Source organism: Solanum dulcamara, chromosome 5 (assembly GCF_947179165.1).
Source record: "Solanum dulcamara chromosome 5, daSolDulc1.2, whole genome shotgun sequence".
NCBI lineage: Eukaryota > Viridiplantae > Streptophyta > Magnoliopsida > Solanales > Solanaceae > Solanum > Solanum dulcamara.
The window spans coordinates 78,377,895-78,396,823 of NC_077241.1; the positions used below are offsets into that span (position 1 = coordinate 78,377,895).

The 18,929-nt window shown below is 32.2% G+C and overlaps 1 protein-coding gene across 3 annotated transcripts; it reads left to right on the plus strand.

The window, feature by feature from the left end:
* The first annotated feature begins 1,413 nt into the window (after nt 1–1,413).
* On the plus strand, nt 1,414–11,581 carry LOC129890109 (respiratory burst oxidase homolog protein A). Of its 3 annotated transcripts, XM_055965648.1 has the most exons (14): nt 1,419–2,438; nt 2,517–2,676; nt 3,188–3,236; nt 5,207–5,320; nt 7,423–7,845; nt 7,962–8,348; nt 8,439–8,534; nt 8,978–9,093; nt 9,397–9,564; nt 9,704–9,863; nt 10,032–10,232; nt 10,307–10,435; nt 10,529–10,607; nt 10,693–11,581. In XM_055965648.1, exons 1-14 carry the CDS (start codon nt 1,751–1,753, stop codon nt 10,800–10,802), a joined length of 2,880 nt encoding a protein of 959 aa, XP_055821623.1. In that variant the 5' UTR covers nt 1,419–1,750; the 3' UTR covers nt 10,803–11,581. The 3 variants fall into 3 exon arrangements, 2 of the variants coding, with proteins under 2 accessions (XP_055821624.1, XP_055821623.1); XR_008766985.1 differs by lacking the exons at nt 10,307–10,435; nt 10,529–10,607; nt 10,693–11,581 and having other exon boundaries at nt 1,414–2,438; nt 9,724–9,863; nt 10,032–10,173; XM_055965649.1 differs by lacking the exons at nt 10,032–10,232; nt 10,307–10,435; nt 10,529–10,607; nt 10,693–11,581 and having other exon boundaries at nt 1,414–2,438; nt 9,714–9,798.
* The last annotated feature ends 7,348 nt before the right edge of the window (nt 11,582–18,929 follow it).

Consider the following 18,929-nt stretch of genomic DNA (forward strand, 5'->3'; position numbering starts at 1 on the left):
TAAACAGATTAAAAAGAATCATTAAATAATTGAATAAAGATTCAATTTGTTCAAATTTATTTACAAAAATGAAATTAGCCAAGGTGGGTTAAATATCCAAAGGACAACATTTAATCGCCCATTCTTTTTTATTTTTCTCTTTTTATATATAAATAAAAAGAAAAAGCAATATTGACACATTTCTTCTTAAAGTATTAGCTTAAATTCTTTCAAAATGTACATAATTACCGATCTCAAAATTCTGTTTCGTGTATATTGGATTGCTGTTGGGCCCATTGGGTTATTTCGATTTCAAGCGTTAGATGCGTCAGTAAACAATTGAATTGGAAAAGATCAAATGAGTTATGAAAAAAATAAAATGAATTGATTATGTCCCCTCTATATATCTGTCTTACAAAACTTTTGTCGATTTTAGCAATACTGTTTAGTTCATCAGGTTATGCATGTTTGGGGGAGTAAAAATAAAATGTTTTCTTAATTACAAATCGAAAGAATATTTTACTACTCCATCATAATTCTTAGTAAATTATATTGAATCTTGTTTATTGTTATTGTAATGTAATATGATGATTCCTATATAGCATCAATAATTTATATATTGTTGTGCATCTTTTTCTCCAACTTTTGCTACTCATCCGATAAGAGTTTCTATTACTATATATTATGACTGAATAACAGGAACCTTCGGATGTTTATTTTACAACTAACAACATCATACCACTTGAATTCCCGAGAAGTCTCGCTGCATTGAAAGCGGTAGACTAGTGCGTCTATCCAGTGAAGCACGAGCTCAAGATGGTAGAATGTACGAATTTTATCATAGAAAATAGATAGACTATTTTCGAAAGATCCTCAACTCAGCTATAGCAATTTTCAGGTACAAAGAATAAAATAGAGCGAGTTAATAATGAATAATAATGGATATCAAAAAGAAGAACTACAGTAACACAATAGCAAACACCAACCACCCTGAGTACGACAACACTATCCTAATACTCTAATACGTGTTCTCCACACCCTCCAATCTAAGATCATATCGTCAGTAATTTGAATCTGAGTCATATCATGTTGTATCACATCTCCTCAATATTTCTTCGGTCTACCTTTGCTTCTCTCCGTATCCTCTATAACCAACCTTTCACGTCTTTTCATTAGTGTATCCACACATCTACTCTTCACATGATCAAACAAAATATATCAGACGTTTCTTTTTTTTTGTCTCGGCATCATTATTCTTTGGATACTTATCGAATAAACTTGCTTTTGTACAATATTTTGCAATTTACATAAAACAAATATAAACTCTACTGAAAAGACGTTCGCAAGCACAAATGGATTACTAATTTTCCTTACGTGTACTACTAGCTAGTACTATTACTATTTAGTACTATAATATGAACATCTATTCATTCTATACGAGTCACCACAACAAGCAAACCCACGATACAAAGAAATTACTAATGCATGGTTAGTACTTTTTTGTAGTTTATTTATATATAAATTGAACCTATTCTATCAAAATGCAGAAAGGACCCTCACTTCCTCGCCATTTTTAAGAAAGCTCTGATAAACCAAGCCAAATCCATTTCTCTCTCTCTCTCTCTTTGTATATAAAAATAGCCAAAACTTTCGGTCAGTTCCGGTCCCCTCTTCTTCATATATCAGCAGGATTCTGCAGAAAACTCCGTTTTCAACATATATTAATTATTTATTCGGTTCAGTATTTTGATTGTGCTTTGATTTGGGTCAAATGAGGGGGTTACCTGGGCATGAACGCCGGTGGACATCGGATACGGTATCTTCCGGAAAGGATTTAAGTGGTGAGTCATCGCCTGGAACTGATTCCGGGAATAATTCTGGTTTTGCTTCCGAGGAGTTTGTTGAGGTCATACTTGATCTTCAGGATGATGATACGATTATTCTACGGAGCGTTGAACCGGCTACTGTGATCAACATTGATGCTCCTGATCCTACTGCCGGAGTAATATCGATTGATACTCCGGCGTCGGTGACATCGACTTCGGAAACTAGATCGCCGACGATGCGCCGGAGTACATCTAACAAATTCCGTCAGTTTTCTCAGGAATTGAAAGCTGAGGCAGTCGCGAAAGCGAAGCAGTTCTCACAAGAGCTGAAAGCGGAGCTAAGGAGATTCTCATGGAGCCATGGACATGCGTCTCGCGCTTTTTCGCCGACGTCGTTTTTTCAAAACGCCGTCGTTGGAACAGGCAGCGGTGTAGACTCGGCTTTAGCGGCTCGAGCATTACGTCGGCAGCGCGCTCAGCTGGACCGGACTCGTTCCAGCGCTCACAAGGCTCTTCGTGGACTCAAATTCATCAGCAATAACAAAACTAACGGATGGAATGAAGTTGAAAACAATTTCGCTAAGCTTGCTAAAGACGGCTATCTTTATCGCTCCGATTTCGCGCAATGCATCGGTCAGTACTCACGCCGGTGATCATTACAGTCTAATTATTGATTAATTACATTAATTTTGATTAATTATTTGGTTAAAGGTATGAAGGATTCGAAGGAATTTGCATTGGAATTGTTTGATGCTTTGAGCAGAAGAAGAAGATTGAAGGTTGATAAGATTAGCAAGGAAGAATTGTATGAGTATTGGTCTCAAATCACCGATCAGAGTTTCGATTCTCGGCTTCAGATCTTCTTCGACATGTACGCACCATTAACTTAATTAATTAGTAGTAAAATAATAATTAACTAACTTAAGTAAAATAAGAGAAAAAGTAGTTTTTAGTAAACAATCGTGAAAAGAGAGAGAGAAATTTAGATGCCGTTTGGATTGACTCAGGTTATTTTGGTTAATTTAATTTAATGTCATTTTATATTTAAAATAAGCCCAATAAATAGTTAGATTTATTTGGATAAAATTATTTTAAATAATTTATAAGTTAAAAAAATTTATAAATCAAAAAAATAAAATTAACGTGCACCTATTTTTTTTTTAAATTTATAAAATTAAAAATAAATCAATTCAAACCGATTATTACTATTAGCTTTCCACGTGGAACACACAACCATTACTGCATGACAACTGACAAAAAGATATTCGGAATATTTAAGTGGGACGTCATTATCTGTTAGAGTAATTACTTCAGCAAAGGGCTAATAGTACTTAGATTTTACAGCACGTAACAATCTTTTTGGTTTTCATTGTATGGTGCAGGGTGGACAAGAATGAAGATGGTCGAATTGGTGAAGAAGAAGTAAAAGAGGTAAATATATTAGCAGAGTATATTTTTTGCTATATTTCCTCCAAACAACCTCTTATTTTTTTAGTCAGTATCAAAAAATGTCACGTCAATATAATCGGAAATAATTTAAATTTATAATTATCCTTTATTCTTGACAAAATGATCTATAGCAACACAAATAATTCGAAAATACTGTTATAGACCATAAATTTTGAAAATCAAATAAATTAAAACGAAGTGAGTAATAGTTTTTCCTTCTAGTCCGTACCTATATTTAAGTTGGAATAACCATTCAACTTTAATTTACATATCTCATCTTAATAAAATGATTATAGTTTCGTAATTGTCTAACATTTATTTTAGATCATTAATTTTAGAAGTCTTCACTTTATTTCTTAAATCTTACACCTTCATATAAATTGAGAACGGTAGGAGTTATATTTTTAATGAGAAATTAATAGTAATATCTTAATTTTTATTTTTAAAACACACATTAAGCTAGATAAATTAGTTTTTTATTGCTTTTTTTGTCCCAAAAGAGTACTTTCTCCATTTTTTTTGGTTGTGATGATAGACGTTTGCACCACCGGTCAAAAAAAATTAATTAGGAGTGTTGTTTGATTAATATCATCTTCTATATATGTGTTTCTTAATTATTGTATAGATTAATTAATAATAAGGACAAAATTGGAAAAAAATAGTGTATTCTCTCTTAATTGTATAAATTGACAATCATTGAAACAAATATTTTTAATATACATAACAATTAAAAAAAAACAAAGGGAGTAATATACTATTGAGTTCAGCTTACGAGAATCAACTTACATAAATTTCAGTGTTAAATTTTTATTGGTTAAAGAAGTTATCAGAAAGAAGGAAATTAACAATAATTTCTTAGGAGAACAGTCTGTCAGGTTGTGGTTTTATTAAAATGTCTCGCTGACTTTGCCTTATATAAAAGCGTAATGACTTGCATAAATAATTCATTGTGCATATACAAACACATGCATTCTAAATTAAAAACGATACTACGAAGTGGTTAGGATTAAGCTTTATGACCCTTATTTTTTTCTATATTTTTTCTATAATGGGATAAAACAATATGTGTTCGGCGTGATGATTAGGTGGCCAGATAAGAAAATTATAAGAATCAACGACTCCAGAATAATTATAAATGTATTTTTGCTAATATAATTAATTGCATAATCTCTCTAGTCTTGCTGTCTGACGCTACCCATGTTCTAGAAAAAAAATTGTATGGCTCAAATAGTGGAACGTCAATGTATAAAGCTCTTTGTGCAAATAGTCCCAACATTTTTGTTTATCTTTTTACTTACTTAAAACATCGTTTTCATTGGAGTTGGTGGGGGGCGTTTTTGTCAAGCAAACATATATCATTTGTATCTTGTCAAAGCCTTTTCTAATTCAAGTACCTTTTGTTTTTTAAATTATTTATTCTCCCTTTTTCCCTTTTAACATGTCTTTTGGCCCAATTATGTTCCTGAATAATTAATGAAAAGACATGTAGGGGTGAACAAAGGTTTTATTTGCCTACTACAACCCCAATCTAATTTCTTACAAATTATTTTTTTAGTTAGTGATATAAATTTCCAACAATGTATATTACTATTTGACAATCTAATTCTTATTTTTTTGGAATACCAAGTCAATTCTCCTATAGTCCTATCTAATTAAATTTCAATTAGCATAGTTTGAGGTGATAAACTTTATTGGATTATTATTTTTGATTTCTTACTCGCACTGATTCGATTTCGTGCTGCATAAAACCAATTAAAGGGAGAAAGCATTATCTATTAAGACTTTTTTCATAAGCAAGACTGGAACAATGAATTCAAAATCTCTAATTAAAAATGGAGAGATTTTATCAATTCCATCACAATCATTAGTTCATTGGTGGCTTATTGGAATAAATCAACTTTGTTCTATTGTATATTACAAACATGAAATATTAACCTTATTATTTCATGTAGATCATCATGCTAAGTGCCTCTGCAAACAAATTATCAAGATTAAAAGAACAAGCAGAGGAGTATGCAGCTCTGATCATGGAAGAGTTAGATCCTGAAGGACTTGGCTACATTGAGGTAGGACCCTTCCCCCCCCCCCCCCCCCACCTTTTTTTTTATTGAGGCTGCAAAAGTAACACAAATTATTTTATTTTTGTTGCTTGCACGACATTTCGTCTTATCATGACTAACTCTTCCTTTAATTAAGTAAATTACTATCAGTTGATTGGTTATTGACTTATGCAAAATGGTTGCAACTAATTTATTGCATTAGACTTGCAAGAATTTTTAAAGTCCAAGTTTGTTAGACGACAAAGGAGTGACAATGAGAAACCGTGTCGTTCAACAAATACTTTTTCATATTAATACTATTCTCATTCTAATTTTCTAAATAAATTGCCAAATTGTAGTCGTTCAACAGTTTCTCTCTTAATCACTTTCCTATTATCTGCTTGGTCACCTAGTAAAAGGAAAAAAAAACAAGTGAAAGTGAAGGAAATATGAAAAGAATTAGGTAATTGAAGTGATAAGAGGTGTGATCTGTTCAAATATCAAAGAAAGACGCTACCTAATTTTGGTTGGTTGAGCTTACCGTATGTAGTTAAGATTGGTTTCAATATTCTAGGAAGTGAAAAATGCTGTCACATCCTTGGTCAGAAATTTAATATTTTTACCAGTTTTTACTATCCCTTCTTTTATTTATTATATGTATTACTACTCCTTTTTTTCTTTCGTCAGCTTTTTTTTAAAAAACAAATAATCTCTTTTTATATTTGATAACTCTGAAGTTTTAGCCTCCTACTTAATATGTTTAATAACATAATAATTAAAGAACAGTTTGGTATTTATATGTATCTTTAATTTAAGATTATTTGTGTTCAAATATTTTTTAAGATTATAGTATCTCTAGGAGATCAAATGTGTTCAAATATTCAAGAGCAAACATGTTAATTTAGTGGATTCTCTGCATAATAAGATTGATCATGGAATATAGTGGAATGAACAGTGAGAAATGCGTGCACTATTTTATATACTTTTTTTTATTTATCCACCCACCCCATCCCCATCCCCACCACCACTACATTGGCTTCTAAATTCAGCCATGTACCTGGAGTAAGACATAGTGCAAAAACTTTAGTTTATTGAAAATAGCACTTAAAAAGATAGCCTACTACCATTTTTCAGAACTTTGAAAATAATAAGTGAAGTATTAGTTCAAAATTGGCCAATTGGAATAAATAACTTAAATTGAAATAGGTGTAGTAGTTTTAATAATGCAGCTACTGTTTCTCTCTTTATTATATATTTTTCATTTTTTATAATTTAAATTGAAAGTAATTTTTCTACTAGTTTGATATTTACTCTAGAAAATTATCTAGAATGTACTTGAATTTTAAGTTTAAGAAGGTGCTTGCACTAGTTTTCTGGTTATCAGAGTCTATGGTTCCTCCATCATTAGAAGATGGAGAATATATGACTATTACCATTGTTGGCGGTCCTGACATACCATGTGGACCTTCTCCTTTGTGCATCAAATGCGCGTTTTGAGCACTCAAACACGTGTACAACAAACAGCTGTCTTTTGCCAACTCAATTTTAACAATAGTTGAGGTAATAAACAGTAAAATAATATAATAAAATGTTATTCGCTAAAAATAATAGCTTAGACGTGTTCTTTATTATTATTTTTATATTATAGAATAAAAAGCATTAAGTGATTGCTACTCATTTATTGACTATGTTAGGCTTTTTATAATGTTGATTGAGGCATATCGGATCTTCTAAAATCTTCCGAGAATAATGTGTTTTTAGAAAATCTGATATACATGCAATAACATTTTTAGTGAGTTAGTGCAATATATTTCATCGAAGTATTGGTGCGCGTATTGACTCGATACGTAAAAGCAGCAAAAGACAACAAATATTTGTAAGTGAAGTAGTCCAGGTGTGATCAATTGACCCGAACACCTCTTGTCATGCTACTACAAGTAAAAATTTCATAATTAGTTGAATAAATTATTTGAAAAATAAGACCAATAACTTTTAATGACTTAAATTCAGACCCTTTTATGGATGACTGGTCATTTTGTAACATTTATCCTTGATTTATTGAGCATGATGCCATGACATAATTAACTAACTTCTAATCATTGTTCTGTTTTATCATGATGATAATGTAGCTGTGGCAGCTGGAAACACTTCTCCTCCAAAAGGACACTTACCTCAACTACAGTCAGGCACTAAGCTACACGAGCCAAGCTTTGAGCCAAAACCTGCAAGGGTTGAGGAAGAGAAGCTCAATAAGAAGAATGAGCACAAAACTTGTTTATTCACTGCAAGAGAACTGGAAGAGAATTTGGGTTCTGGCCTTGTGGGTTTTGATAATGATTGGGCTTTTTCTTTGGAAGTTCTATCAGTACAAACAGAAAAGTGCATTCCATGTCATGGGTTATTGCCTTCTCACGGCTAAGGGTGCTGCCGAGACTCTCAAGTTCAACATGGCTCTAATATTGTTGCCAGTATGCAGGAACACCATTACATGCCTCAGGTCCACCAAATTAAGCTATTTTGTACCCTTTGATGACAATATCAACTTTCATAAGGTACGCCGCCCCTTCCATTTACCATAAATAGAGCTACTTTCATTCACTCTACATTACTCTTTATGTTGCAAAAGGTGGCGTTTATATTTGCTCTAATATTCTTACTCTGTGTGCAGACTGTCGCTGGAGCCATTGTTACTGGTATCATACTCCATGCTGGTAACCACCTTGTATGTGATTTCCCAAAGCTTATACATGCAAATGATAGAAATTATCAGAAATATTTGATGAATGATTTTGGCCCAAGTAAGCCTCAGTACATAGATCTTGTTAAAGGAATTGAGGGTGTGACCGGAATAATAATGGTAATCCTCATGGCCATTGCTTTCACTCTTGCAACGCGATGGTTTAGGCGGAGCCTCATTAAGTTTCCCAAACCTTTTGATAGACTCACTGGCTTCAATGCGTTCTGGTACTCACACCACCTTCTCGTCATTGTCTACATCATACTGATCATCCATGGCACATACCTCTACCTTGTGCATCATTGGTACTCCAAGACGGTATTTCTTCTGAGTTCTTGTGCTCTCCCTTTTTAATAATATTGATGTAATTTTATTGTTTTCATGCTATTAACATGTATTTGTTCTCAGACATGGATGTATCTAGCAGTTCCTGTACTTCTCTACGCAGGGGAAAGAACTCTTAGATTCTTCCGGTCAGGCTTATACACTGTCCGGCTTCTAAAAGTAAGCTTCTGAAATTGGTATTTCGTTTCACTTGCATTAGTGAAATTCAATTAAAATTCATAAATGAAAAAAAAGAATAAACAACAATAGCAACAACTACACCTTAAACCCAAGTTAGTTTGGATGATGCGGATTCATCATGAATTACTCCTACTAATATTACGCTGAATGTCATCCCACTACAACTCTACTCCTTTAATCTAGACTTGAAATCGGCCAGATATGCAGGCTTACACCTCACACAGGCAGAATTATAAATACAAAAAAAGTAAACTAGAAACGTTTAGTAGCTAAATTCAACATATGACAAGTCATAGTTAGTAGATTGATGCTTTGTAGCTAAATTTCACAAATTAACATTCCCCTTCATGCAAAGGCTGAAACAAACATTTTTTCTCTCTCATACTATTCTTTTATGTTGAAACTTTAACAATTTATTTCAGGTAGCAATATATCCTGGAAATGTCCTTACTCTGCAAATGTCTAAGCCTCCGCAATTTCGATACAAGAGTGGACAATATATGTTTGTCCAGTGTCCAGCTGTTTCTCCATTCGAGTGGTAAGTGACTCAAAGCAATTCATTACCCTACAGAAAAAAGTTTAAATTTTACTAGATTACATGACCACCGGAGTTTCTCATTTGCACCAATTCAGAGTTGTTAGTTTACCTTGTTCTCTCTCTTGAATAGTGAAACTAGCACTTTGATGAAAGTGTAGGATAGTGATAAAATATGTGAATTGTGTTCAGAAAGGGAGGAAGGGGAAGGGGGATGCAAATCTAAGTCATCTTCAATATTGTCTTAAAACATTTGATGAGACTCAGTATGCTTATCTGCTGAGATTCTACATGCTGAATATCCAGGCATCCATTTTCCATTACTTCAGCTCCTGGGGATGACTACTTGAGCATTCATATCCGGCAACTTGGTGACTGGACTCAAGAACTCAAGAGGTTGTTTTCTGAAGCTTGCGAGCAGCCAGAGGCTGGAAAGAGTGGCCTGCTCAGAGCTGACGAAAACACCAAAACAAGGTATAATTCTACAAGGACTTAAACTTAAATGGATATTAGTTTTCAGGTATATTTGAGTATGAAAAGATTTCGGGTAAGGGTATGAGTAAACTTGGACGTATTATTATTATTGATGCGAAAAGTTACTCCTAAATCTCAGTTTACCAAAGCTATTGATAGATGGTCCTTATGGAGCTCCAGCACAAGATTACCGAAAGTATGATGTCTTACTTCTTGTTGGTCTTGGCATTGGAGCAACGCCCTTTATAAGTATCCTGAAAGACTTGCTCAAAAACATCGTCAAAATGGAGGAGCAAGCAGTGAGTTTCTAAATCTTCATATGGTGTTTCATTTAACATAATTCTGCTCAAGTAGAGCAATCTTCATTTGTCATGTCACCGTGCATTTTCAGTCTTATTCTGCATTTTGTTGTCTTCTCAGGATGGTGTGATGAACAATAGGTCTAATCTTCATTTTTCTGTTATCAGGATTTAGTCTCGGATTTTAGTGGGAACTCAGAAATGAGCGCCGCAACAAGTGAACAACCAGCTCTCAACAAGATCTCTCCAAAAAAGAGAAAGAGTACTCTAAAAACCACAAATGCATATTTTTATTGGGTGACCCGGGAGCAAGGATCATTTGATTGGTTCAAAGGTGTTATGAATGAAGTGGCTGAACTTGATCAAAGGGTAATGCAAAATGTTCAGAATTCCAATTTATTTTCTGCCTATCTCAATATTTATGATATTCCCATGATATTCAGGGTGTCATCGAGATGCATAACTACTTGACGAGTGTTTATGAGGAAGGGGATGCACGCTCAGCTCTCATTACCATGGTCCAGGCGCTTAACCATGCTAAGAATGGGGTTGATATTGTATCAGGCACCAGTGTAAGCCGCTTCACATCTTGATGTTAGATTATTTTATTCAATTCAATCTTAATTCAGCTGTTGAATTCCTCGCTGATTACTCTTTATCAATAGGTGAGGACACATTTTGCCAGGCCGAATTGGAGGAAAGTATTTTCCAAGACCTTAACCAAGCATGCAAATGCAAGAATAGGTATGCTTCTCGTTTGGCCTGTTGGAAATTGAAAATTGTCATTGTTTTAAGGCAAGTTGATTCCAAGTTTGTTATTTTGGAGCAGGGGTTTTCTACTGTGGTGCACCCATATTAGCAAAAGAACTCAGCAAACTCTGCAAAGAGTTCAACCAAAAGGGCACGACAAAGTTCGAGTTTCACAAAGAACATTTTTAGAAGGCCCTGGATTACAATTCTTGCATCAATGGTACACACATCGATAAACCAGTATTTACCACATCTACCTTCGGTACCTGATTTGATGATTCTACTGAAGACATAACATTAATAAGGAATAAGTTAGAGACAAATCGTACATAATAGGAGGAAGAATATTTCAAGGGAAAATACATACTAATATGATATGTGTATAGGTTTTGTACATTCAGTCATCTGCTTTCACATACCAAACTTCAGAACTCCAAAAGGGAGACTCTGCTTTGGTCAGATGGCTTAGAATATGGGAGGGGGGGAAAAAGATGGCAAGTGAATGGTCACTATTCACATGAAGAATGAGAATATTGGGAAACAGCTAATCAGAAGTTGACCTGCTTGATAAAGAAACACTGAAAATGGCAAGCATGAAAGGACAGACACTCATGGCTTGGAAGGGGGCAAAAAAATACAATTTTGAAAGAAGAAGATAATATTAGTAGGACTAATGGGGGATCGGACTGATAGCTTTGTTGGTGAAACTTATAATGGGGCCAAGGGAATCCTTCCAGAAAAAGTCCATTTACTACTACTTTTTCTTCTTCTTTTGCTTTGTGAGTATTTTAATTTACTACTTATTAGATAAGAGGATAGAAATACGTGTATATGCAATTCTTATTAGTAAAGTTTATCAGTAGTTCTTCAATTTGGAGAGAGTATCATGTAAAAGAAACGAAGAGGAGAATCTGGTCTTTGATATTCATATTTTCCTAAGAATTTAAGTTACATACATCAACTATGAATCTTCTTTTACAAGATTAATTTATAGCAGGTTTAATGTTGTCACTTGTAGTCAATTCCAACTTGTACGTGATTGCGTTATAATTGTTATGTTAGTGAGTAGCAAGTTAGTTTTATTAAGTTAGCAATTACTCCATTGTTTATTATACAGTACAAGTGACATGGTTAAGAGTATATCTTTTACAGAGATAGTGCCAAATATTTAAAGGTAGTTAAAGATAATTACTTATAATAAATAGAATTAATAGCTCAAATGATGAAGCAAATAACTTCATACAACATGTTTAATTGCTTTGATTTGTGTAGTGTTTAGTAGAAGAGTACATTTGTCATAAAGAAATCTTTCAATCCACTTTGGATCCAGGCTTCTTAATATTAGTCTATGGGCTTCAGAATTCTATGATGCCCATTGCGATCTACAAGTTTTGTTGGGTATGGGCATTAGGTTGGCATCTTCTGTCATTATCTAGTGTTGGTATTGTTGGGCCTCTAATCCAAATGTTCACCTTCAGAATACTGTTGAAAATTTTTCATCAGTTGTCCTTTTACTTATGGACGGTCTAAAGTTCCCATTTGAACAAATTGAGAATCGTATGAGAAAATGTTGGGCCATAGTCGAAAATTTTGTAGGTTATTCAAATGTCAAGACGATAATTTAATATTTTGTATGAAAGATTGAGAAAAATATGAACAAGCATTATGGCTAATTGGCTAGAGTGTAATGTTATTTGGAAGGGTAATTTTTATGGTATATCCATTCACAACTTCTAAAAATAGGGACAATTTAAATGGTGGCTTCACAAAAAGATAACAACGACAATATTACCAAGGCTTTGTCTAGTCATTAGTGGTATCATTTGAGAGTTAACCACACAATAAGTCGTCTGTATTCAATTTTCACCCTCCCCCTATCCATTTCTTCTCCCCCAATCCCCCTATTTAATAGAAAATTATATCCAAGAAAAATAAACCTCGAGTGGGGTGGCACTATTTTGAATTAAATTCCAACTAGCAAGGAACCTAGGACCATAGGTTTAGCCGGGGGACGGAAAGGGTTCATGTAAAACACTTCTATGCTGAAAAATTACATTGTATATATAAAGATAATTTTTTTAAAATTGTATTTATAGTAATTGTTGAATCCTCTTTACTATTTCATTCATTTACTTTTTATATTTTGAAATCTCTTTGTGAAAAATCCTGGCTTCGCCACTGATTTAGTACTGCAATCATATGCCAAGGATAACGACCCTATCAACTTGAATGCCTCTCTAGCTAGTTAGCCCCCCTTAGTTTCTTTTGAACTATCAATACAACTAATGATTATATGAATATTTTATCGCAAAATTCATATTAAATAATCGAAAAATGGCCAAAACTATCCGTCAACTATTTAAAATAGAGCATATATATCCTTAAATTATATTCTGACTCAAAAATATCCTTCCCTTCATACTATTGTCTCACTTCAACCCCTCCATTAGGTGGAATGAAATGTGTCATCGCATTTGTATTAATTTACGCCAATAAAATCTCCACATAAGCATCCACCCACGCCACCCCACCCCATCAATTAAAAGATCCAAACCCAAGTATGAAAAAACCCAAATCCACCCGTTGTTTTCTTCTTAGTTAGATAAGGTCTCGAACAAGTTATTTAATCTTGCTGGAAATCTTCTTTCTCAATTATTTTATGGCGGTTTTTGTTAGGACCGAAATAATTAGGTGTCATGCGGAAGCTAGCAAAGCAAACCTTGAATGACCATGAGTAAGAAGATAACCGAGAAATATACCATAAGAGACACAAACATTTAACGTGGTTCGGTCAACTGACCTACGTCCACAAGAGGAGATGAGCAATCCACTATAAATATGAGTGTACAAATAATCGAGAGAAATTACCTCACACAATTCACTCGGAATAAAAAGAGGTTCACACAAGTGCTAACGTAACACTTGTGTCTCACCGTTTCCCCCCCTACACAAAACTCTCAAAGCCCCTAGGACTAGATTGTGAATGCTACTAAGTTAGAAGGAATAAGCCTCTATTTATAGAGTCATTAACCTTTTCCTATAAGAAAAAAGACTAGCCAAATATAAAGACATTGTATTTTTCTTTTAGAAAAAGGATAACCTAATTATACTAGGAAAGTCAGGGCAAACACCTAACAGTTTTCACAACTCATAGTAAACCACACATGAGATTCCCTAACAACAAACATCTCCACAAAAATAGGACATTTCCATCAGCAATAAGAACACAGATAAAAAATCAACGGTAGAATAAACTAGATTAGTATAAACTTCTATCCAAATTGAAAGTGGCAACAGAAAAGCAAGTATAACATGTACTTCATCTACAGCTACCTTTTAGAACTTTGAGTTATAACAGTACAAGGCTTCAACCAAGCAACACACATTCTGTAGTTAAATTTATTTAATAAACAACTTGGTTCGAAAGAAATGATTTAACTTAAGTGTAAGTTTGATTGTTTGCCCCAGCAATGTAATTATTGATTAAAGTATGCCACTTACCAGATTGCTTACTTATCTATTAAATTACAGTTTGTGGGAAAGCTTAGAAATGGAGAAAGGGACAAAAATTAGGGTGTTTTAATGGGTGGGATGGGTTTAGGTCTTTTAATTGACGGGGTGGGGTGGAGTGCTTATGTGGAGATCCTATGTGGCATAAATTAATACATATAGGATGCCACATTCATTCCGTCTAATGGAGAGGTAGAAGTGAGTCAATAGTACGACGGAAAGGGTATTTTTGAGCCAGAATATAATTTAAGGATATATGTGCTTTATTTCAAATAATTGAAGGATAGTTTTGGCCCTTTTTTCGTTAAATAATTGATGTAACGTGGACAAGTAAAGTGAACGGAAAAAATATATTATAAGGTAGTGTGACGAAGTGAACCGAAAATATTGTGCGGTAAACTGATGCTGTGAGGCGGAGATAGCTGCACTTTATATTATAAGGTAGTGTTGGAAAAACTAGCTCATTCATATCTTCCAGAGGTATTTCGTCAAATTCTAGAATCCAAATATAAAAATTGGATAATCTAATTTTATAAAGCTCCAAAATAACGGCCAAAATTAATTTAATCTTAGTTTGGGTCAAAGAGGACACTTTCAAACTATTTGTTTTGTCATCTTAAACAAAGCAACAATTATTCACTAATAGTAACTAGTTAAGTATATATGCTTCAAAATGAGTAATTAATAGATTCAGTATTTGTAATTGCAAAAAAAAAAAAAAAAAAAAAAAGGAGAGAGAGAGAAGAATATTTAACCTTATATTTTATCTATAATTAAGTGTGTTATCCAAGTTGAAAGCTCCTCGTAACTGAATTTAACATTTATGTTGGATTGTACATAGTAGACTATTGGAAGTTTTCTAAATTACAAATTATGATTAGCTGTCCATCCTACTTAGTATAAATTCGGTTATGAAAACGAAACATTAGTAGCTTTTAGGCGGGTGGATAACTGTGTGATAATACTTATGAGAAAATAGTGCATTCATGTAATATGTTATGGTCTCAAACTTTATTTAATATTTAAGTTATTTTTGGTAAAATAATAAATATACCCTTAAAAGGTTACGAAAATATTAGCAACAATTTAAAGTATCTTTGAAAAGAAAAAGGAGGGAAGATATATGCAATGAAAAGGAAATTAGGGATTTTATTTTGAGAAGGTACTTTTTTAAAAATTAAAAAGAAAAACCTCATGGTGCATGGTTGAATTTTTTTCAAAAGAAAGAGAAGTATTTTGAGAAATAAGAAAAATATTAAAGATCAAATAGTGATGCAAACTAAAAGCGTTACAAATATTGATTGTGGTGGGATGATGCGAGATCCTTGCACCTTTAATAGGTTTTGGTTTGATCCCCTAGGAATGAAAAAAATCTTATTGAGAGTATTCTCTCTAGAAATGAATTTTACAAAAATACAAATTTGAATTAATCGAATCCTAATGTAAGACCGAACATCAAATAAAAATTTAAAAGTTCAAACACCGTTTTAATTACTTTGCAAAAAGTGAATCCAAATTTGGATTGAATCCAACACAATATCGGACACGAGATGAAATTACAATATAGATGAAGTCTAGGAGGCTCTCTAGAAAGTCAATTTTATCCGATCAAACACGTCTAAGCCATAGAAAATTAAGAAAAGTTCAGATACAAAGACCAAATAACTTGTATATGTGGCTATTAACATTTTCCACGAAAACATCCTTATCTATGACATAATTTCACGAGACATTAGTTTAGACTAATTTTGTCTCGGTAGACGTAAGTTTTATAGGAATTAAGTTATGTGGCATAAGTTGTGTAGTATTTCTATGACCTAATTTCGCTAGGCATAAATTTAGCAAATTTTTGTCTTGCTCGATATAAGTCTTTAGGATTAAGTTATATTTTTTACGATATAGTTTGTGGATTATGAAATTGAATTTTTGCCTCTAGTGACAAAAGTTCTCTTGAAATTAAGTTATGCAGCATAAGTTGTGCTCTATTATGATAGAAAAGTATAAATTTATATCAAGCAAAAATTAGTTTTTTTTTTATTTTTGTATCAACGGTATCTTCAACCATTTATTTATTACTTAAAATATTGAATGACAAAAATAAAATACCATCACATTTTGATGACAAAAAATTAAAAACTACTTTAAAATAGGAGCATTAGTGTGAATGACCCATCAAACAATTGACCTAAAACGCGTCAAAATAAACTTGAAGCTAGAAAATCAGATCTCTAAATTGGAAACTATATGAATTTATCGTTTATGTAAATTAAATCTCAACTTTAACTTTGTTTTTTCAAACTTGCTCTAACTTGGTAGATTGTCGTGTTTGGTGCTTTATTTGTTTTGTATCGTGTTATTTAGATATCATATTTTTCATGTAATTTATTTCAAAAATTTGTCTATCGAAAATAATTTTTCTATCCAAAAGACGGAAATAAAATCTGTAAACACTCCATTCTTTTCGGTTTCGCTTGTGAAAATACACAAATATTGTTGTTGTTGTTATCATTATCTAAGCCTAACTAATAACCCGAGGAAAGATTGTTTTTTTAGTGAATAAACGACGACGACCCTAGTCCCTAACAACTAAAAAGAGTATATAAATTAATAAAAGGGAAATTTAAAGGTTAAAGTGGTTAATAGCCACAAAAAGTTCTCTATACCAAACAAAATTCGTATTGTTTTTCTATTAAAATCCTGGAAAGTTAATAAAGATATAGTATTACTTTAAGACACTTTTTAATGTGTGATTGCTACAATACAATAAAAATGATGTCATTGATTTATAAGAAGCAACATATATATATATATATATATATATATATATATATATATATATATATATATATATATATATATATATATATATATATAAGCTATGATATAGGTTTCCGTATTAATTTCCCAACATTTAATATCTCGCGGTCCCAATAGCAACACTTGAGGGTAGAAGTTAATGAAATTTTAACAGATTAAAATAAATTGAGTTAATAAATAGATAGATCATTAACTCGTCTTATGATTATTTTGGTAAAATGAGCTAGGTTAAGATGAACTAACTAATAAATCATATATCACCCCCCACTCCCACTCCCACTCCCACCCCCACCCCAAATTCTTGTTGTGTATTTTTTTAAATACCAAACAAAACTCGTAGTTTTTATTTATTTATTATGACTATATAAGACATTAAACAAAAAAATGAAGAAGTTTGAAGATGAAGTTTCAAATAAATGAGTTCGATCAAATTAGCTCAATTTTTAGATTTACTTATAATTAAGCAATTCAAAATGAGTTGAGTTAATTGGCAAATTCAAATTTAAATGACTTAGAGGATCGCGTTTTCATAGAATAATCTTATCGCTTCTAACTCTTGATGTCTCCTAAAATGAGTTGAATAGTCGATATGTTACAATTCCAACCGTAATGTCATGATTTTTCAATTTTAATAACTCTCACAAAATATTATTTACGCGTTTTTGTTTTTTGGTAAAAGAAATAGCCTCACTTCGATTCATTAAGAGAATAAAGAATAGGTCGTCCAATTAAGAAAGATATCAACCATTTGGATAATTTTCTCTTAAAGTTTTGAAAATTTCAATCAGAACAACTCTTGAAATATGGGTCAAATAAAAGGTTATTTGGTTGGTTCTTATGCTCCAATGAGGTGTTAATCTTTATAGTATTGTAGAATAATATTCTTTTAAACCTAGTATTTTTTATGCTCAATTAGAAATATAGAATAATAATATTCATGGAAGCTTCTCTCCTGAAAAGTCTGGTGTTTCATTTTTCTTTCGTTAAAATTTGCTTAATTTCGTCTATTTAATTATATTATGTAACGAATTTTAATAATTTAATTAATTAATTATTTAAATTTTTATTTTATTGCTAAGAATTCGATTCTTCATTTTATAACTCTCTTTCCCATTTTACTTTCTCCCCTACCCCCAATTTTATTTTATTTTTTAAGAAAAACATTATTGGCGGCCTCTAATTGATGCAATTGGAAGTAGCAAAATTAAATACATATAAATACAACCAACTACTCTTTGAAAACAAGAAGACACCCAACTTGACTTGGTTCAAGTCATCCACTAACTACTTTTTAACTGCCTTTCTATTTCATCATTCACATTCATATCATCCCTAAAAATATATTAAAAAAACTAATTCAAAATTTAGATTTGATTAATTCAATTTTTAAGTAGTTTTTTTCGAAGCATTTATAAAACATTAATCAAGTATAATAAATTACTACTCCAATATTAGTAAATCTAAATTTCAATTAATTCGTCAAATATAAACTGTTATTCTCAAAAATATTTTATCCATAATCACTTCTAATGAAAAACACTTTTAAAAAATATAGATTTTGAAATTTTAGCCTACTATTAGCTCCAAAAATACACATTGGAATTATAAATTTAAATTTATTATTTATTAAAATTTTAGTAATTATATATATATATATTTCGTATCGAAAAATATGAGGTTTGAACCCGTTGTCCAAAGGCAGGAAGTTGCCTATTCATCACCCATCTCTGGACTTTATTATATATGTCCATAACACATTAAACAAAACAAACAAACAAAAAAACACAATTTAAATATCTTGGTTTCTCTTTAGCCTATTTCCAACAAAATTCATGGCCGAAGATAGCCATATCATCCCTCTTGCACCACCAAGAGCATATCCCAAAAGCGATCAAGAGCTGAATCTCAGTAAATCGATCAATTTTTACAATAAGAAGAATCAAAATAGCGGCAAGTGCTTCGTGTACTTTCTATCTACTATCGTCTTAC

Coding starts and splice junctions, on each gene's coding strand:
- LOC129890109 (XM_055965648.1), top strand. CDS start 1,751: ATGAGGGGGTTACCTGGGCATGAACGCCGGTGGACATCGGATACGGTA. Junction 9,094..9,396: donor GCTGTTTCTCCATTCGAGTG/GTAAGTGACTCA, acceptor CTGAATATCCAG/GCATCCATTTTCCATTACTT. Junction 9,565..9,703: donor GACGAAAACACCAAAACAAG/GTATAATTCTAC, acceptor CCTAAATCTCAG/TTTACCAAAGCTATTGATAG.